This window comes from Mycteria americana, chromosome 3 (assembly GCF_035582795.1).
Source record: "Mycteria americana isolate JAX WOST 10 ecotype Jacksonville Zoo and Gardens chromosome 3, USCA_MyAme_1.0, whole genome shotgun sequence".
In the NCBI taxonomy this organism is placed as follows: domain Eukaryota; kingdom Metazoa; phylum Chordata; class Aves; order Ciconiiformes; family Ciconiidae; genus Mycteria; species Mycteria americana.
In genome coordinates this window covers 73,913,805-73,935,672 of record NC_134367.1, presented here as the reverse complement: position 1 = coordinate 73,935,672, position 21,868 = coordinate 73,913,805, and the positions used below count along the sequence as shown (strand labels likewise).

Sequence of the window (21,868 nt, the reverse complement as noted above, 5' to 3'; positions counted from 1 at the left end):
GGGCTTTGAGGTGTTTGGTTTTTTAAGAAAAAGAACTGGGTGGCACATTGCTCATAATTTTAGAAGAAATAGGTCACTTTCAATTACTCATGCGATCTTGCTGTAATAAACACATTTGTTGTTTCATTTTTAAGCATGGAAAGTCAATTAAATGGCTAGTTTTATAATGCTGACTTTTTCCATCTTAGAGAAAGATAAATGGACCCATCTTCAATTTTATATTCCCTTTTGTGTGGCTTTTTTCAGTGTATACCAGTTACTAGTAATTTTTCTATTCTGCTTTTAAAAAATCAGAAAGCATTATGCAACATTGCAGAATTTCTGATCATTTTTCACAAAACTTCCTTTTTTGCACATATTTTACCGTGAGGCATGCTGGCTAGTCCTATACAGGAGGAAGGCGGAAAGCACACATGGATGCTCTTATAGAAGTATGATGCCAGTATTTCTATATTTACTACTGCAAGGGCATTTTTAATTATATAACGCTTTTCAGTTTTCATAAATGGGAATTTTGGAGTCATTGGCTTTTATTCAAGCTAGAGAGAAACCTAAGAGCGGTTATGCTGCTGAACAGGATTTCAGTGCTTTTGGAGCTCTGTTCCTGATTTTCAAAACTCAAGCAGTTAATGTTTAAATCAATTTTGAAAATGGGACTTGGGCTGCAAGACCGTATAACTGCATCTGAAACGTGTTGCCTTTCAACTACACTACAGCTGAATCACAGCATCTGGTTACAACACGTTTTAAAATGTACAGCGTGGCTGGCACCTAATGGCAGAGCTTAACATTTTGTTTATTTCTTAAGAGGATACATTGCAAAACCCATCTTTCTTCTTTAAAATTGGTTAGTTATGTAAGCCTTAGTTTTTCTGCATGCTTCCTGACAGTTTGATGGAATCCTAAGTAAGCCTCCAGAATCAATTCCTCTGTTTTATACGCCATGCTAAGTGATTTGATTATCCCTGTGGCTGCAAAAAAATAGCCTGCATCTGTCCTGAATTGAGAACAGATCCGCATTAAAGAGCATTACATCAGTATTGCTGATATGCTAGAAATGAGTCAGTTGGGAAGTACGTTTTCAAATAAAGTATGATGGAATTACAAGCAATTAACTTCCTTGGAGTAACAGGGATATACAAGATGCGCGTTCTGTTCTTTAAAAATACCTCCCACCGTTAGTTAGAGAATAAGATAGGAATAATGTGCTTAAAGACTGGACTACGCAGGTAGCAAGGAAACCCGTGCTGCACAGCATCAGGGACTGTTCGCTTCAGCCTCACCCACGTCAGTGGTAGATGTTCAGTCAGTTACGTGGTCGTCACTGCCTCCTCCTTCAGCTGAAAATACGGTCTAACATCTCTTAATCGTGCCGGTGCCTTCTTAGCCTCGTATCAGGCTCTAATGTGTGTTTTAGATTTGCTCTTAGTGTGCAAGAGACTACAACCGTGTGGAGCCAACACATATTTGTAATTCAGACAGTACAGTTCTTACTCACATTGACCTGTCTTTGGTACAAACCGAAAAATTACTTACATCACGGGCATTTTACCTCTCTCAGGTAACGAGGAGAACACAGTAGTCAGTACTGCTTCTTAGTAACCATCAAAATGTATCCAGTAGCAAGGTAGGTTTTTCATAGCCGTTTCTCATTTTAAGCGTATGTGTGATTGACCTAATTTTTTTTCATGAAAGGAAACCGCATTTTAGCAAATTAAAATGCAATGTGTCAGTATCTGAAAATTTAAAAACTATAAAAAGCATACTATAATTATTATCAAAGTCCTTTGGCTTTTCTACTTCTTCATTTATTTTGTTTCTCAGCAGTTTGATGTATTTAAGGACCAGCTTATGCCAGAGGTGACTGAGCAAAGCATGGAGCATTTTGCTGTAGCTAGTCATTTACTTTGAAGCTGCCCTTGACTGTTTCACCTCCCTTAAAAAAGTTAATTAATAAAGTTACACTGCTTTGCTATTTTACTTCATTGTTTTGGTGTTTGCATGTAAAATGAAGACTCTTCTTGGCATCTGGAACAACAGTGACAAAAATTAATATTGAATCATCTAGATATATGTTGAATTCAAGTAGCGGTTAGCATGAAGAGAGAGGGGACAACCTCTTTGTTGATTGCTTTTGGACTGTGTGCTTGGGACAGGACAAGACCGTGGGAGGCAATAGACCCAATTTTTAAGGAAATGAGGCTGTGAATCAAAGATTGACTCCCTGCAGGAGGTATGAGTTAGATCCAGTGACTAAAAACACATGAAGAATAGGGAGCCAAATAGCTGACAAAAGTGGAAAGAAGGATTTTTGTTGATTCATTGTAAGAGAAATAATAAGAAGATTTTGGAAAGCTGGGGTAAGAGTCACTGGGAAACGTTCTTCCTTTCCTTCTTTCCGTCTTTCAGAGCTGTCAGAAAAGTGGGAGCAAAATCTGATCTAGTCAGCTACCACTTTCTCTTTTCTGAGTCCATTGATCATAAATATTGTGATGCTGTTAAGAGAATTTGTTACACGAGATTCCCATAACTGAAGTAACGATATATTGGCCAGGAGGTGATCTGTTCTTTAGAGGATCCAAAATTTTGTTGTGTTTTGAGAACTTGCCAACATCCCTTAAATGACATCAGATTTTTATGTATGCCAAAAATGCCTGCAGACTGCCATGGGATCATCTTTGCCTTATGATCAGCCAGATTTGTTTTTTTGTTTTGTTTTGTTTTGTTTTGTGTGTGTGTGTGGCTTATTTGTGTTCACCTAGCACTGAAGGACCAAAAAAGTTGATTAGTAGAATTAACAGATTGCCAATAGCTCAAACCATTTGAGTAATGGATCATTGAGAGTCAGTTAAGGAAGTAGATTAGCAGATAGCTCTTCCATCTCTGAAAAGCCAGAGCACTCCAGATCAATAGGAATGGAAAGTTATCTGGTGGTGGTTGTATTCATCTTGTCCTTGAACTCATTTTTGATCAAAGTTAAGAACCCGTCCCCTGTTTTTGACTCACTGGCACTGCTGCTGACAATCTCGTCGTGGAAGAGGAGCACAAAGAACAGAGAGATAGCGCTGTCTCGGGGGTGAGATAGGGACGTGCTGTTTGCGCTCGCCTCAGTCTTTCTGCATTACTTATGTAAAAGGAAGAAAACTGTTACTTTAATGTTTTACCACTGCAGAAGCTAGGTTTTTTTAAGAAAATCCACTGCACTGTTATTATTAATTTAGGCTTATGTGTATCCTATTACTGGAGAAACATGAAAAAATTTGTGAGAAAAAAAATTAACTCATCTCTTTACAGTTATTTTGTTTGTTTTCCCTCTACAGTTAACTTGTGTGTGTGTGTAAGATTACCTGTATTCACAGAATTTGACTTAAAATCTTGTCAAAATCCCAAAAATTTCACAGGTTACTCCTGACCTTGCATGCTTTGCAGATTGTCATCAGGCATTAGTCATCTCTATTCTGTAAGTCAGAGAGCAGGAGAAATAGTCAGCAGACAAATAGCCAAAACTGTAAGTATTATTTTATTAAATTTTTCAGGTACAAATTATTAACATGAAATACGTTCTCATTAACAGACCAGATGAAGGTGCCGCATAGATTAGTGGAGGAAGAAGGAACAATGCAACGATGCGGGTGCTGTGTCGTCACGTCAACCAGTGTTACTGGGTATCCGTAAGATCAGGGAAGGGCACTGTCTCCTTAACGTCTCCCTGAGAAATCTACATTTGTTATCTATTAGATTAGATAATTAAGCTTTTGTGTGGAAAAATACATCAACTTTTACAGACTTTTTGCTTAGTGGTAGTTAGCTGGGTGCAGTGGCTGTGCCCAGGGCGCAGTGGTGAACGGCCTGTTGCAAGCCCCGTTGCGTTGCCTGTGGATGCTACCACCTGATTTGCTCAGAAAGTGTTACACCACGTACTCGTGACTCTTATTTCCTGTTCTAACATAACTGGAGCACAATTTTGCAAGATACGGCACTTCAGCATGAGTTTAATTGTAATCACATAAATAGTTGAATGGAGGTGACCCACATTTTTATTCTTAAATACGGGTATAATTGTCCTGTTGGACTGACACCACAGCACTTTCCAGCATCTTGTCAGAAGACGACTTTGTTTTATTATTTGGCAAAACGAAGTAACATAAACCATGTATGGGTATGTCTACGCTACACTTGTAACCATATCGGGACATCCAGCTATAAGACTACTGGGTTTGTCCACCATTATGGGGCTTTCATTTCTTATTTGTTTGGTTGGCTGGTTGAAGGAATTTTTGTTTCATGCGTGTTGAACCACCATTACAGTGGCTGAGGAATATCCCTGATGTTTAATTCTGTTTGTAACCATCCTCAACGATGGGGTTCCTTCCACAGCCAAAGGTAACGTTGCCAGTACTAACAATGTACGTTGTCTCAACTTTTAAAAAAGTTGATATTCAACAAAGAGTAGCTTTCTAGTTTTGACTGGGGAATGTAACGTAGAAAAATACGGATAATAAACCAGATCATGACTTTTTATTGACCATATCACCAAAACTTTCTATATCCTGTATATCAATGCATATCCATATCTTGAATACTGATTTTATTATCAAAGTTTTTTCTGAAAAAATAAGATCCTCATTTTCAATGGGAAATATTTTTTATATTAAGACATATGGTCTGTGTGCTTATTTTTTCATGCATTAACTTCAGGAATAGATGTTTATTTTATTTATAATTTTTGAAGGATTTCTATCATCTCAGCATTTCTAAAGGGAAATGGATGATGTGTATGATTAATACTCTATATGTTTTTATTAGTTAGCAGCTATGCCAAATGATTTGCAAGCAGGTTAGTGCCTTAGAGGCAGCTATCAAAAAGGTTTTCTTCATTTATTCGGTTATAGACCATATGACATAAAGGCCAAATAAGTGTCAAGAACTCAGGTGTAAATGATACGCTCTATTGTATTCTGTAATCCTTTAAGAGTCTTGTATTTTAAACCTCCGCTTGCTTGGCAATACACCAGTTTTTTAAAGTTCAGAATGTACATACATTTGGGCATGCACATAGAAGATAAGAAGTTACGCTTACTCTCTCTCTTACCATTATTGTGAGCATCATTGCAATTACTGCTTTGTCAAAACCAAAAATTCTCTGGTCTGCAAGAGATGTAATCTTTTTCAGACTATCAAACCCAAGGGGAATTTAAATTTGAGAGCTTTCAAAGGAATTACCGGTGACATTTTAAAGTTTATGACAGAAAGACAGATAATAAAGTGCTGTCTAAAGAGAAGGTACCAAAATGAGGCGCTGTGTTTGCCTTTTCACAGCCTCTGGAACACCAGCCTCCGCTCAGGAGGGTCCAGCAGCAGCGCTAACAACATCGAGATCCCCTCAGGCAATCCTCTGGCTTCCTTAGGGTACATTTCAACCTGAACTAGCCTGTTTGAAAAGATGCAATTTATCTAAATAACCTGTAACCTCTTCTTTTTCCTAATCTGACCTGAATTCTCACCCCTTTGTCACTCATCTTAATGGTGTTAGACACCTGATAACAGTTAACATGGTTAGTGAAACAGAAACAACAAAATCTTTAAATGCGTTAGCAGTGTCTGTAGTGCCTGTTTGCTTTACGTTCCTCTTGAGCTGTGGATCCAAGCATTTCCTGAGCCCTACAGTTAATCTACTGTACTTTCTTGTTCGGCTTCCAAACACAGGAATTTTACAGCTCAGGTTGCACTTTGATTCAAGTATAAGATATGTAAATACAGGGAAGGTATTTGCCCAGTCTTAAGCCAGTAATTATTCCACAGAGTAATTTAGATTTTGACTGGTGCGTCTCTGAATCTTACTTTAAAAAAATACAGCTTTTCACTTTCACCCAGTATACATGATTATTTACTGTTGTTCTTCACATGTCAAAGTTCATCTGGCAAGATAATTTTATAAAGGTATTCTGCAAGGAATCCAGGAAAAAACATGGTTTCTTTTTTGAAATGGTTGATGCTCCCCTTTATTCGTAGGGGACTGGAAATTACATCCCTAAGAAAAAAAATCACCTTTTGAACAGTTGTTCCTACCTGTTGTGCAAAAATGCAGTGGAGTGACTTGGCTACTGCAGTAGTTTTCTAAGCCAGCAGATCTTCTGTCAGTCACGTAAGGTTGTGCAAGCACTCGGGGCAAACCTCCCTGGAGAAGCACTGCCCCACACCGTCAGGAGAATATTGCTGAATTCCATCATATGAAAAGTTAAGTGTTCTTCACGCATTAAGACCTCTTTGCAAATGTTTTCCATTATCTAAACTGTTGGCCCAGATCCACTGGCAAGAGCAATAGTGGGAGTGTAGAACAAGTGGTGAATATTGTTGTCTCTCTTCGGTTTATTAGATTTCTCATGATATTTGGTATTTTTGCTAATCCCTAGTTACTGAATATAGTGATTACATGAGAAAGACAGCTTTCATTAAAATAAATAAAGGAGAAGTTACGTCAGCAGTAAAATTCAGCCCTTGCTGTTGCAAAGACTTTGAAAACATATACTCTGGAGGTGCAAAACTCTGAATGGAAAAAGCCCTGGAATCTGCCTCTTACACATGAGTTTAAGCCACTGTAAGAGTGGCTTAAAGGAGTGCCACTACAGGAGTGCAAGCTACAGAATTTGAGAGTGGGATGTCCACAGTCTAGGGTACCAGTCGTTCCTTGCTAGCTTCTGAGAGTAGCGCATGAAACAGTAGTAGCCAACTCGCCGTGTCTGTGCAAAACCTCTTTTGCCCAGTGAGGCAGGAATGGATGAAGTCACTGAGGGACCAGGCACTTCCAGATAACACCAGATACATGTTAAAAGTGATATGCAGTATCCTCCTGCTATTTTAAAACAGCTTTGAAAATCAGAAGGTGTTGTTTTCACAAACGGAAGAATTCAAACCTCTGAATGTTAAGGTGGTAAGATTTGGATGGGAAGATAATGTAGTTGAGGTCAAATCTGTTTGCAATGCGAGGACCAAAACAAGACCAAAAAATAAATCTTAAAATGCAGGCTCAATGTGGTGAGTGGTGTGGGTGAGCAGGGACAGTCTGTGAGCAAGGCAATTCCAAAAATCCAGCTGAATTCTTCAAGAAGCGGTGTTGATCGCAACCAGAGCAGGAATGACCGGCCTGCAGCAGGGAGCAGGGATCCGCCTGGGCAGCGATCTTCCTCTGTCCCAATTCTGAACCCGTGCTCCAGAGGGCCCTGCGCGGCCAAAAGTGATGCTCCCTCCCGCTCAGCATCTGCAAGCAGGGGCGTTGTGCTGCTCAAGCCCTGCGAAAGCACGCTCTGCTGCCTGCCTTAAATAAGGTATCGCAGGGGTAGCTACCTCCTGCCCGAGTCCTGCGTGCTTCCAGGCGGTCGCTGCTTGCTTTTGCCTCCGTGCTGCTCTGGCTTGGAAACAGTTGCTGTGTTCCGCCCCGGAGAGGATTAGGTTTCAGTGCTGAATGCAGTGGTCTCACTTTATCATATATAAGTGTCGGTTCATATGTCATCTTTAAACTCCTGCAGAAGTCCCTAAATGCTACAGCACATCTAAGATTATTGTAGGAGGGGTGGTTTATTTAGAGAGAGGTATTTAATATCCGAAGAAGAAGAGAGCCAACACATGAAGAGCAATGAATTTTGTGTGTTGTGTTTGCATGCTTGTGATTGTTTCCGGACTAAAAAAAAAATCAAGTTAAAAATGACCCAGCAGGAGCTTGCAGTGCTTGTGAATTGTTTTCTGTTTGTGAACTGTGGGAGGAGGAGGAAAGCAAGTATTTAGTTCTTCAGTTTTATATGGTCTTGTTGCTTAACAGGTTTCAAAACAGAGGACTCCTGTTCTCTATCACGTTAGGGTTCGTATCTCTGCTGCTCTCCCCATAGTCTTCCAGGTCCCATCTGCAAAACTGATACACGTTGCAACGGGTGAGAGCAGCTGATTCAGTTAGCTGTAAAACCTTTGGACGGTCCAACACCTCTTGCTTCCTTTAAATAAAGTGTATTTCCATATCACAAATGAACGGAAATTCGGACTTCCACCTTTTCTTTTTGTTGCTTGGGTTTCAGCTGTGCTTTGTCATGTGGCCTCTGACATTGCACAAGAAAAGCACCCCATCCTTTTAGCAGTTCCTGTCACTGAGACAGCCCTTCTTTGAGGAGATACCGGGAAGTTTTTGCTTGCAATATTCCCCATGGAGGGAGAAGAGGCTTGAAATGAAGCTTCTTGGAGCTTGGCTAACCTCAGGCAGCCTTATTCCTGATAAGCTGTAGTTATTTCAAAAAACAGTGATTTGGAAGTTGAGGTTTTAGACTTGGGGGTAAAGATTTTTTCTTTCTTCGGCAATCTCTAGTTTTTGTGTCTGTAACAGTAGACACAAGACAGTTTTCTGGAGTAAAGGGAGGGAATGCAGTGAGTGAAGCGATATGTAGTTGGTTTTGTGTATTAAGATTAATAGTAACTGTGATAGGTCACGGAGCAAGCCTCAACTTCTTCAGTTTCCTGCAGATTTATATAAAATGCTTACCTAGTTTTGTCTCATTGATGGCTGAAGTTTAAAAGATATAAAACTGCCTAGTCTTAACAACAGCGATCATTCTTGCTTCAAAGCCCTTTAAAAATATCAGTGTGACAGACTTGGGACGCCACTTAAAGATGCAGTTAGAAACCGCCATGGTTGTAGTCATGGCCTGTTTCCACAGGGCACTATTACCAAGCTTATAAAACCGGTGCCTAGCTTTATTTAGCTTTACAAGGCTTGAACGTTATTCTAGCAGAACCGCATGAGCCTGTTTCCCCCCACACCCCGTGAGAAGGAGGGAAGGTTTAAAAAGGGGGCCCAGCCATTACTAATGAATGCCTGAACTGTGCACACAAATCCCACTTCTCGGGGACGTAGGAGACTGCTTTGGCTGTGGCTCCACATCCAGGAGCAGCGCTGTTGGAGTAACACCTCCCATAAAGCAGCCTTCCCTCTTCCCTCTCTCCCATCCCAGGCTACGCCAACAAAAGCATTCATGTGGCTTCCTGAGGTACCTGATCACTGAAGTGATCTGGCCGGAAAAATAGCCTAGGATTTTATTTCTGGTTTCTTTTCTCCCCGCCCACATCAGCTCCTTGATACATTTCACCACACAGCTGCATAAATAGTTGGCTTTGGCAGAGCAGAGGGAGAAGAGTGGGGTGGGCACCAACGTCCAAAGGAGAAGGGGAACCAGGGCTGGTTAAACTACCCTTGCCATCAGATAAATGCTCCAAGAACCACAGTCCCAGCTGCATGAAGTGCAAAAGCACAGCTCTAGATTGCCAGCTGCTTTCGGTGTGCGTGAAGAACCTCTACAAAATTGGGATGCCGTTGCGTACATATATGAGACTCACCCTGATCTGTTGCTTTTGTGCAGGCTGTTCTCAGCGTGCCATTGCTATGAACCACGCTGGTTATGGTTGTTCAACATTATGGTGTTGGATACCATTCAGAAGTGGTTTCGTGCCACCTCCAGATGCAAAAAATGCAACCTCCAGATGTAAATAAAAGTGACCATTGGAAGAGGTGGTGCTAGCACCATGATCCCGCAGACATCCATCCTGCTTACCTTGCCATTAAGATCAGGTCTGTGCGATACCAGATCCAGATCAGTCGCCAACATAGATGTGTCTCGAATCAGACTTGGGCACATGGTTACTCAGTTAGCCCAAGCCTGCAAAACAGCATGTATTTCAGACCTCTGTTTATGCTGGATTCAGAGGACAGACGGTTCATAGTCAGGAGTAATGCCTGCCAGAACAAAAGTTATCCTTCAGAAATATTTTAAAACAAACTAGAACCAGAAATGTAGGTTTGGGCAGGTTCAGTGTTTTATGTCAAATAGTTAGATTTTGTTTTATTTGGTGCTATGTGCCCTAGAACCAGAGTTACCACATCGTGTGACAATAACCTGATATTCTGCACAAGAGCTACAAAAGGAATGAAAAAAATAATAATAGAATCTCCCCAGCTAAATCCAGTTGGTTAAAATCCAGCTAACAAACTCTAAACCACGGGTAGCTCATGAAGTCTAGCATGCAGTTTTCTCTACTTTTTGTAATGCCTCAGACTTGCAAAACTGTTCTGAGGCAGCTGAATGAAACGTAATAAGAGTTTCTTGTTTTGTTTTCATGGTGGTCCTCTTTTATGGAGGGGAGATGGTTAATTTTGGTAGCTATAGCAACTGTGAGCAGCATCCCTATATCTTAATGAGTCAGTGGGGGTGTGTATTTTTTAGGTACCCAAGGAAAAGGTTTTTACACAATGGGTTAAGCTGTTAGTAATTTGAGGTTTTTGAAGCCATCTATGGAGGTGGTTGTACTGCAGTCTGTGTGGACGTCCTCCTGGACTGAATGCCTGCCAGGTGGCTGCATCCGACTGAACAGGGCGTTTTTGCAGAATCCTTCTGGAAGGAAAAGTGGCTACAGAGGTCCATTTGAACACTTGGGATGGTGGCAGAAAGGAAGAGACTAAATTTTTATGGAGTACCGTCCTACAGGTCACAGAAAGCAATTTGCAAACGTTGGAGAAATGTCAGGGAAAAGAGAGGCAACAAGGTCCATCCAGCTACGAAAGCATCTGTGAAAAATTATATAGCCCAGATGGCTGAAATGGTTTTCACATTCATTGCACATGTAGTCTGGTTTTAGCGATCTCCAGTGCAGTCGTTCTGCTGATCTATGGTAGTTATTCCCCCCTCAGTGCATGAGCATGTTTCCCATTCACATAAATAAGAGTTATGTCTTTGTATCTAGAGAGAGGGGATTTTATTTGTCTAGTGCTGAAGCAGCTTCTCACAGGACTGTTTTCCTCCCACACTCTCGGTTTTGTTCAGCTCTCCTGACCTGTGTTTTCTTTGTTTTGAACTGTTTGGACTTTTATATTTTAGGTAATAAATGTCAGTAAACTATTGGAGAAGGTGAAATGGCTAGAAATTGAGCCCTTAGTGGGCTCAGCCATCTAAGTAATGCAACCTAAAATATGAGAGGTAGCTAGAAAGAGAGAAAGAAATCTTGAAAGTTTTGCACCGTAGGAGTAATTTCATTTTATGTGATGATATCACCACATTTTCCCCTCTCCTTTCCCCCAGTACCTATCAGCGAGAGTCTTGCTTTGCTGTATGTGGGAAAGCTTACTCTTATTTACAGGGCTTTTGGGTTATTTAGCTATTGTTTGTCAATTGCTTTTAAAATCTGTCACAAGGCACTATTCAAGCAGTGCCAGTGATGACTACGGTCATCACTGCTTGAAGGCTTCTGAGCCGTGGAGTGTGGGTTTCTTTTGTATATGAGGTTAGGTTGTTTAACTAATCGAGTGCAATACCGATGACCGGGGTGCCTCGGGCCGTACCGACACTGGTGCTGTACTGGCAACCACAGGGTCTCCTTTGGCACCTCCCGTTTCTTGTCCAAGGCTGTTGCTGGGAAGCTGGAGCCAGTGATGTTCACTCAGCGTTAGGTCCGATGGACCAGGCTTCTCTGGAGCAAAGGTTCATCACGTTGGAATAGTCAATTTTTGCCCCTTGTTCTCCCCCCTGTGCAGCTCACCTGGTTACAGCCATGCTGTGACGAGGAGGTTAGGTGCGCTCTCCTCCCTGTGAGCTTCTGGAAGCGTTGCTGATGTGTCTGCTTTTCTCCCCCTCGTTTTTTTGAGGGGGAGAGGGGAGGGATGGGAGAAGAGAGATGGCGACGAATTTTTTTCTTTTGTTTTTTAATTTTTTTCATTTCTTTTCATTCTTCTGCAGCTGTTACAGGCCCTCTACCCACTCCAACCTTTGTCTCCTTTTGTATGACAAAAGCTGTCATGCAACTTCCTGATGATGTCATTTCTCTTTACTTTTTCCATCTTTTCTCCTTGCAGTCCACAATTTTCCTACCCTGCTCGCTGCCTGGTTAATCAAACAAATTGGTGCGCAGCCACCTAGGGAAAAAATTGTATAACTGAAGATACCAGGGAGAAGGCAGGGAAGGTTTCAGCAGCGTAAAGTCAGTAGCGATGTGGGAGGAATGAGCTCCTGGATAGCACTGCACGCCTGCTAGCGTCCCCTTGGCTGGCTCCTGCGTAAGTCGGGGTCAGCTGAAACCGCCGGCGGGGGCTTGTACGTGTGCTTTAAGCGAGTGTTCCGCAGGGTGCTCGGTCGCCGTAGCTCTAGGATAATTTTGCATGGGGCTAGGGATAGATCCTGCTTTTTTGCATCCTCCGCGCTGGCAAAAGGTGGTTTTGCTTCAGCTCCTCGTGGCACTGGGCGAGCGTGCTGTTTGCCCGGCCGCTGCCCGGGTTATCGGGGGCTGCAGGAGAAGCGGATTAGGGCCATTCACACCGGCAGTTTCCTTAGCGCCTTTGCGAGACTGATAACTTCTGGCGGAGAGGCAGTGACGCCAGCGGGCACTAATCTTTTCCCCCGGGAGAGCTGCTTGCCCTGCGTGTGTCTTTAGCCCCACAGGTGTGGCTCCTGGAAACCCTGTCTCTGCTTCTGGCTTTTGGCGCCTGCAGTAGCATCCCAGGCCGGTCACCACGGCTTGTCCGGCTCCAGCAGTCCTCCCCGGGGAGCTGCTTCTGGACAAGCTTTCGGGGAAGAGCTGCTCAACAGCAGCTTCATCCTTCGCAGGTGCCGTTGGGGCTCTGCCGAGGGGGTACGTGCTGAGCCAGCCTGGCTCCAGCCGATCCCAGCCTTCACCCCTATTTCCTCCCTGCTGCCTGGCAGCGCGTGGGGAAAGGTGTCGGCTTGCTTTTGCAAGCCGATCTATGTGAGGAGACAAGAAGAGGCATGAGAATAGCTCGGTTTCATTCCAGGCCTTCGCATTTCAGCGCTGCCAGTGAAAAGGCAGGGTGCAGCCCGAAGAGCCCGGGATGGGTGCAGGGGAGCGTGCCCGCCCTGGGTGTGCGGCCAGCATGCAACGTGCTGCCGCAAGAATGTGCTGCGAGCACAGCCGCAGTCGTGCGAGGCAAAGGCCTTCTGAGCACCAGCACGGTCCAGGCGGGCTGCTGGCCCAAATTGCTGCACCTTGCCGAGTCCCTTTACGCAAAGGCAGCGCTAAGTACGGGCATGCCCCTAATCTTTATTTCCTATCCTCACCTTTGAGGGAGTTACGAAAGCAGAGTCCTGCTGTGCTTGAGGATTTTTAGACACGGCTGTGAATGTATATTAGCTTGCTTGGCCCAGGATATAGTGAGCTACTGAGACGGAGTGTTTACTGAAGTGTACCCTGGCATCCTTATCCTTCCTTTGCAGCTGCTATTTACCAGACAGCATTTGTGGTGAATGTAGCTGGCAGGAAACATCGTCTAGGAATGAACTGGATGAGTTAAAGAAATTTTCACACTAACATTGTCACAGGCATTTGAAAATACTTCACATGACGGCATATTTTTGTAACCCTGAATTAAAATAACATTGCATGAAGCTGGCTCAACTACATCGAATTTACCATCGAAACGTTTGCTGTTTTTGCTTTGGGTCCCTGCATAACAGCTCTGCTGCGTTACGCTCTGTGTTGCAGAGAGCATCTCCAGCCACTCTATTGACGCCTTGTTTCACGGACGTGGCAGCAGCACAGCTAATGCATCAGCGCTGGGGGGGGTGGAGATTTAGACTTTTTCTTGGCAATTAAAGAAACTAATTATGGAAATGCATTTATTCCTGTTTTAGTCAAAAAAGCCTGCTATGACGCTATTTCTTTAAGAAGCTCAGATTGCTTAACTAGAATGAGAATGTCTTCTTTAAAAATCATCAGAATAAAGTAGCAGGATTGTTTCTTCCGTAAGCTGTTCTGAGATTCGGAAATCGCTTTCTCCATTCTGGGGTTTAACTTGCCAGTCAGACGTAATTATTCTTCTTGTAGTTTTGTAGCCCATGACTGGAACATCTTTTTTTTTTAATCATCATTCCAGAAACTGCTTAAAAATAGATTTTAGAAGAGATCAGAACCCACAAAACCAAAAATACACAGCCATTAATATGCATGTCAGTCCACTGTGCTGATTCTTTCTTTGTAGGTTGTGCAATCTATCCCTTCCTTCACCCGTTGTCTTTGTTTTCTTATTTAGATCCTTGTTTAGATTTCTTGTAGAACTGTAACTCTCTATTTTTTTTAGAAAGTTCCTAGCGGATTGTGGTTGCTATAGCTATATTTTTGTTGAGTTATTTATTTGAATTGGGAGTCTCTAAAACCCCCTCCTTGTCATCAATCTAATAGAGACATTCCGACAGTGTACTAGTCACTGCTGGGGTGACATGAAGCAGAGTATAGTGTTTGGAGACGCCCTTCCCGTGAAAGACACAGAGGTTTAAGCCTCCTCACAGATGTGCAGAGCTGTACTAGCCATGCCTAACTCCCTTGCATGCTTAATAGGCTTTTTGCCTGGAAATTCCCATGTGCCATTGAGAGATTGGATCTTGTAGAAGGGCTGGATTTAATGGGAAGCCTGGGTGTCTCTGATTTATCTCCCAGCTCCCGTCCTCAGCATTGCTCATGGGGGTGGGTGGAGTGTGCTGCTCCGACACCGACTTCTGTTGCCACCCGGGTAAAAGCGCAGAGGGGGAAGATCTCCCTGCCCAGCACCCAGAAGCAGGCTCGGGGCTGGGGCTTTGTCTCCAGAGCTCTGACAGCAGCATGGCCATGAAACAGCTGAAGTAAACAAACCAACAATACAGGCATTTTTGTACAGAATAGATCCATTATTCTTCCTGACAGCATGACTAGGATTTTGAGTTCTCGTTCTTTGTATTGTTCCTTATTTAAAAAGAAAGAGAAAGCAGAACAAGGAATAATACAAATGAGACAGCCTAGGGCTTGTGCTTGCCTATAGGATATTATTAAGGTCCTGTCGGCGCTACAAATTGGAACCATTTTGTAACCAGGTCCCTTAACCCAGCTGTATTTTTAAAGCAGTCAGGCCCTAAAGTCTTATGTGCTCGCGTGATCGATTTGCCTAGGAATTTTACGCGGAGGGCAGACTACTAACCAAGAGGCAATAAGCAATCACTTACCGAGACCGGTTCATTGATCATTCAACGTGCAAACACCAGAGTTTTTCTTAGCTGGACAACGGGGCTCACACAGTCATATAGAGTAGCACGTGTGCGTGTGTGCGTGTATTTTCTGCCTTCTCCGTCTCAGCCCTAGGTGGGATTTAGGCCGGAGGATGCTCGGCGGGCTGCAGCAGGGATGCACGCCGCTGCGCCGGGGCACGCTGAGCGGTGAGCCCCATCTGCGGCAGGCTGCCAGGCTGGGTTCTGCCCCAGCCGGCCCTGCCGGGCAGGGGGGCCTGGGGGGAGCCCGTGGCCAGAGGGCTGCTGGAAAGGTGCACGAAGCTGGCAGGGCTTTCGGACAGCAGTTTGTTGCAAGGCTCACACTCAGTAAGGCTTCCAAAAGTTTGCGTTCTATAGATTTTGAGTCCTTTCTGGTCATTTGGACTGGAAGTCCATACTGTCTGCTGGACACAGAAAAGCCAGCATGGGTTCTGGGAAACAACCTTTTTTTTCCTTACTGCAGCAGACGCTGGCTGTGCCTGAGGAACAGCCTTTGAGCTTGCCGAAGCATCAAGGATGGGGGCATTTCCCACCTACATCAAGAGAATCTGCATTCCCACACTCCCAAAAGCACATGAACTCCCCACCGAGGGGTAGCGAGTCTGCCTGGTCTGCGTGGTAACCTCCTCGCCTGGCCAAGGACGACTTCTGGGGTGCTTCTCTGGCTGGGGGAGGTATGGCTGCGGGGAAGCCGTGCCGGCGGGAGAGCTGAGGGAGGGTCTGCTGAAACCCTCACGCTCTCCTCACACTGCCCTTTCCCAATCTGGGCAGCCGTAGCAAGGGACAAGCAATAAAGCCGTCGTCGCTGAAAGGAGATAGATGCACTGTTGTCATAATCAGACATAATCAATATCCTGAGCCCGCTCCTGGAAAAAGCACATCAAGAACGTGAGGTAGAAAATTGCTGTATGTTTAAAAATTGTTAAAGTTACTGATTGCGTGTGTTAGAGACATAATTTCTTGGGTTGTTTCATGCCATTTCTGTTTTAATTTCTGCACTCGTGATTTTTCAGGGAAGGACATGGAGTAAATCCTATTCCACTTTGAAGACGGTGTGTAAACCTCATTTTTAACTGGGCGGTCTGGAAGATCTTTCATTCAGCTAGACGCCATTTCTGTTTACACATCTGCAGCATTTAAACATTGCAGGACTGTTTAAACACAACGTTTAAATGCATTTAACATTTAATGCATTTATGTTTATGTTTATATGCATAAACAATGCATAAATTTATGCTTAAATGCATAAACATCGCGCGACCACCTCAGTTCATGGTCTGAAACATAAATAATTGGGGGGGTTGGCCCGAAGCAAGCAAACTGACAGTGGAGGAATTAAAGGAAACCTCAGAACATCTCTCCATTATTGACATATAATAGATAACAGAATAACTTTATTGACAGAGAAGTAAATAAGTGGCTGAGAGTCATATCCATTAACGGTGACCAGCAAACCAGCTTCCCCACTTAGTCTCCTGATACAATTTGAGAAGCCGATGACCAGACACCCGGGAGTGCTGTTCTCTTGCAGCGGGAGGTGGGGAAATGGAGAGGACAAGCAGCGAGGAGGACAGGGTGCATGAGGGAAGGAAGAGGCATGAGGAACTCTGGTAGGCGAGTCAGATGCATTAAAAAATCTTTGACCAAGAGACATGGAAAAACACGGAAGAGAGAGCTGACAGGCATCTAACAAGAGAGGTAAACGGGAAGAGATGGAGGTCCTGGTACAGGAGGGCATTAAAGCTCCTGGTCAGGCAACATGGAGGGGGAAGGTGAGGGGACACAAATGTTATCTCTGGAACAGGCTGTGGCATCCAGTGAGGATCAAGGGATGGAGGCACAGCGGAGGGAAAGGGGTCACACGTGGGTTAATGTCCACGCTTACTTGAAGGACCCAGGTACCTGGGGCACGGGGACATGGATGGCATGGAGAGATTAGAGAAGCCCACACTGGGAGGACATGGGGTACATGCAGAAGAGCTGGCACGGGGACACTACGGTCAGGAATGCCCTGTGTGGCCCTGGGAGAAGTTCAGGCCCTTTCTCCCCACACCTGTATTGCTCAACACACAGCGGAGGCAGCGGAGGCAGTGCGACTGTCCTCAGCAGTGAGCCTCACAGGACTGACAGCGGTAAAGTTTCCTCGGGAAATATATTGTGCGTCTGTTATTTTCAGTGGGTGTAAGGTGGGAGAAACAGCCAAAGGTAATTCACTGGCTTACTTCTCGCTCATACTTTAAATTTCGAAGCTTAAGCCTTTTTTTTTGGCACGGCGGCTGTTCAGCAGAGGTTGTAAAGCTCTACTTTCAGTGGGAAAATTGATCAACTTGAAAACCAAAAATTCTCTCTGTCTGACACTGTCTTATGACTTCTGTAGTTTGTACTGTCCTTTTGTCCTTTTCCTGCTTTTGATTTCTGAGTGTGGGGTAGTTGTGCCATGTTTTTGAATGCATGCGTATGTCTAATTGGACATTTGTCATTAAACATACATAAAATTCACACATACACACACATATTTAGCATATGGAAGTCTTGTTAGGAAGGATTTATTCCCTCTGTGGCCGTATACAAACATCTGAAATACTTGAATCAGACTGAATCATGAGGTTAAAAATAGATTGGTAAAGTCTTCGTATTTACTTTCTAAATTTTAAACCCCATGGAGGCATAAGGAAGCATTTACAGTTTTCTCACTTTAATCTTTTTCTCTGATACCAGAAGGAGTAAACAGGGGGGTTTCTTTCCTTTTCTTTTCACGAAAACAGGAGATTCTCAAGACTTGAAATGAAATCCTGAGAACAGGCGACAGCGTGTTTCCTGCTTCCTTCCCGTGTTGTTCCTGCCAGGGATCCTCAGCTGTGGGGCACAGCCCCCGACCCTCCTGCACCCCCTTCAGCCCAGCCTCTGCCCTTTCCCTCGGCGCTCCTGCCTCTCACCCCCCTTGGACATTCCGTGGTGTGCTCGGATGGGCCCGGGCTGCTCCTGCTCGCTTTGGCCCCAAAGCCACTACTGTCACTGGGTGTAAACGTGGGTGTAAATCCCTGTCCTGGAGCCCGAGGATGGTGGCTGTTTGTTACACGGGTCTCGCTTGACCTCAGCCCTTGCTCCTCTTTGCACAGCAGCAGGGATGGTCGGTGGGGTGGGGATGGCGTGCAGCTCTAGCCCATACTGTTTGTCCCTGTAATACTGAAGTCAGGCCCTGTTTCTCCTCCTGGGAGCGTAGGAGAACCAGACCCTCCAGGAATTGCCCGATTTCATAGCTGCAGATGGAAATGCCACCTATAGCGACTGCAAAGAGCTGCTGCCGCTGCTGCCGGAGCACCACTTTGCTTTGCAAACGCACGAATTGCTGAGCTGCAAAGGTGAGCTAATGAAAGTAATGGAGTGTGGGGAAATTATGTAAAATCACGGCAATCACTGCAAATGTAGAAAATTGTTTTCTGCTCTTCCACTCCTCCAAAACAGCAATGCTCATACGAGAAAGAAATCAAGACATTTTTAACCTGAAAAGGGAAAGTCTAAGAACATCAGTGACTTACAACAGTGTGGAGGGACTTGATGTATGGCACTCCATCTCAGAATCATTTTACCCTTTTGAACTCGTAGTGATACACGTCTTTGATAGAGTATTTTATTTTTTAATTTGCTTCCAAATAGAACCTGAAAGATACTTTAGAAAATTATATGCAGGGACTTTTCTAAAGGCCTAACATTTAAAATCTTCTGTGAGTGTGCGAATGCATACGTCTAAGAGAAATCTGTGATATATAGGAATGAGTCACAATTTTCAACACATTCGTTTGCTTTCTGCACTCCAAGCTCACTTTAATTTGCGCACTTACAAAGCTTTTGCTGTATTTAGTCCTAGATAAGATTCGGAGGGCCAGGACAAACTGGCGGGTACAATCCTTATCAGCGGTGCTCATAACCAGCGGGACTCGGGCTGGGCCAGGCTGGAGGGGAAGCTGCCAAGGCACCAGCCTGGGCTGGGCACGGGGGCTGCGAGCTCCATGCGAAGGGCACCCTCGGGGTGATGCTGGGGCGATGCCGGGGAGCGGGGCCGGCTGCTCCCCTCGCAAGCCCCTGCCTTCCGCAGCCCCGCCGCAGCGGTGTTTTGGCAGTCGGCGTTAGCGGGTAGCCGGCGCGCAGGGGTGGAAATGACACACGTCTAGCAGCAGGGGAAAAAGGTGTTTGTCAAAGGAAGGCCGGGAGCTGGACAGCTGCAGCTGGGCGGCTCTGCCTTTGCGGGGCATGTAGTGCCAGGGAGTCAGCCAGGCCTTTGGCTCAGCTCCTCGGAGCCCTTGTGTCTACCTGTCAGTCTCCTTTTTCATACTTCAGGGCGTGGTTTCCCAGCATTTTTAGGAGGCACGGCTCTTCTTCAGGAATGGGACTGTTTGGCTTGCTGATGCTTTTCATCTGGAGTATGAAGTGCTGTTTTGATGGCTGATGGGCTTTTTTCCCCCTTGCTGGGTCTGGAAGTTGGCGGAGAAGTGAGTGGCACAGATGCTTTGGAGAACAGTCTGGGCTACAAAGAAGAATTAACTTAGTCATCCCTGTTGAGACAGTTGCTGGTCATTGGTGTCAGATGGTAAGTCATTTAGATCGCTCCATCCTCATATGTTTCTATAGCTATTTACCTGTGTTTCCAAACTACGTTCAGATTACATTGATGATTTTTGCAGAGTTATTATATGGTTAATTACGGCTGAATTTCATAGTTACTAGCATTGCATATTTGATTGAAAATAGTTACTTTCAAACTGGTTTCACCCTGAGAAATAGAAACCTGGCTTCTGATATTACTGTTTGTGAACAGTTCTGCTGCTTGCTCTCTTCTTATCACAGAAAGGTAAGAAATGAAATTAGGCTGTTATTTAGAAGCACAGGGGAGATTTTAGTGTTGGTTTATATTTGTGATTTCTCCCTTTAAATGAAATTTGTGGATAAATATGAAGATGAGGAATGTTTAAATTGAAAGGAGAGACACCAATAAATACAAATGTGGAGCAACAGGATGTGGATAAAGGGTAGTCGTGGGGTTTTCTTTTCCTCTCTCTGCTTTAAATACTAGCAAAAACGTGGTTCTTGAACTTAGCTTGAATTCAGATTGTTTCTCACTTGTTGCATTTTCTAATTACTCACCTATTCACATTGGTTTTGAGCCAACAGAAGCGGAATGTTGCTCCTATGTATTCACTTGGTCCAGATATAACTTTCTGTTGAGGGCACCCATATCGGAGAACAGAAAACCTCAGTGATTCCTGGGGTGACTGAAGCTGTTAGTACTTCCCAGGGATGGCACAAGAAATGAAATCTCAATTAAGAGTGACTTTCCCTTACAAAGTAAAGCCTTGAGTCAGAGCGTACCTCTGAGCCTTTTGTCTGCCAAATGGGTGGGGGTAATTCAGTTGAGAAAATGCAGTCAAGATGTGAAAAAAAGTGCCTGGGGGCATGCAAGGCCTGTTTCCAGTGATGCGCGGATGTTAGCAACATGCTGAGCTTTAAGATCCCAGAGCACAAGAAGGCCGAATATTCCCTTCTCACTCTCTGGGAATTAAATTAGGTGTCAAACCAAAGGGCTTTAGGAAAATAAAATCGGAAAATGTTTGGGTTTCAGTTGGAACTTTTATGTGACTTACAAATTTTCTGTGTGTGAAAGCTTGCAAAAAATATTGTTCTTTGTTGGCATCGAAATGAGGACTTGTCACGTTTTTAGTGTCAGTGCCTTTTATATAAGTGAGTTGTCACTTTAACTCAGAAGCTGTTCAATTATATGCCTAGTTTCCAAAAAAATTGCAGGCTACGCTTCAGCAAAATCAATTCTAAAAATTTTAAAAGTATAAAGTATGCTTTATAGCATATAGTACTTTACAGTATATACACTTTATAATAGATGGTATAAAATCAAGCTTCAGATTCTTAATTCCTAGAATTATGTGTAGAACTGAACCAAGTTATTTTAGAAGTTCCAATAGAGACTCTTGTTCCAACTAAATAAGCAGGTTTCCACAAGTGTAATCATCTTACATATTGTCATATTATACTAATACATAGGAATTTAAAATGGAAGAAAAGAAAATTTTGGACTGTTCACTTTCACTGTTCCTTCAGCGGTGATAAATACAGAACGCATCCCCATCGAGAAGTACTGAAAATATATTTTCAAAGTCCCTACGCTTTCAGAAGACTCATCAGGGAAAATGAGGTTGACAAAAATAGGACTTGAGTCATTCTGGTTGGTGAAGACCTGGCTATTTGCATCCCTTGCTGTATCAGTGGGAACCGCTGCACCCTAAAGGGACTGAAGCTAAATGTGTATTTCTCTGAACAGAGAAAGTAAGCAAAGTAAATAAAAAGGAAATACAATGTAGTGGCGCTATACATTTGGTTTGAATGAATTTGAAAGATATCACTTGAACATTGTATGAAGATATCACTATGGAGGGAGGGTTATATATCTCTAAGTGCAGATTGTCTATTTTAAGAGAAAATATAATAAAAAATAAAAGAAACTGGGCTTTATTCTCTTTTCTTCATAAAATATGAAGAACATCTTTTTCTAATACTTTCAATTTTCTTCCTCTTACAGTCTGTTGTAAATAGGCAGTATTCATGATCTCAGCTGCTCGAGCTTAGGTTAGGCTTCCTGAATAATGAGAATTCTTCTTTAAGCAATTCTCCCCAATACTTTTTATGCCAGGTGGGGTTTTTTCAGTATTTGCAATATGCTGAAATTGTATTTTCATGCACTGTAAAATCAAGAGGGTTAAAAATCCCTGCTTTCTTCTCCTAATCTCCATTTCCATTAAAAAAAA

General features: G+C 43.6%; 1 protein-coding gene across 4 annotated transcripts in view; it reads left to right on the top strand.

The window, feature by feature from the left end:
* Window positions 1–21,868, top strand: part of LOC142408474 (SAM and SH3 domain-containing protein 1-like) — a 584,518-nt gene that overhangs the window by 415,225 nt on the left and 147,425 nt on the right. Inside the window, exon 1 of one of the 4 annotated variants that reach the window (XM_075499038.1) lies at window positions 19,392–19,641. The exons of the other annotated variants lie outside the window; for them this stretch is intronic. Coding sequence (XP_075355153.1) covers window positions 19,639–19,641 — 3 coding nt within the window. The 5' untranslated portion in view covers window positions 19,392–19,638. Of the gene's footprint in view, window positions 1–19,391; window positions 19,642–21,868 lie in introns of those variants that run through there. 4 annotated transcript variants of the gene reach the window in all.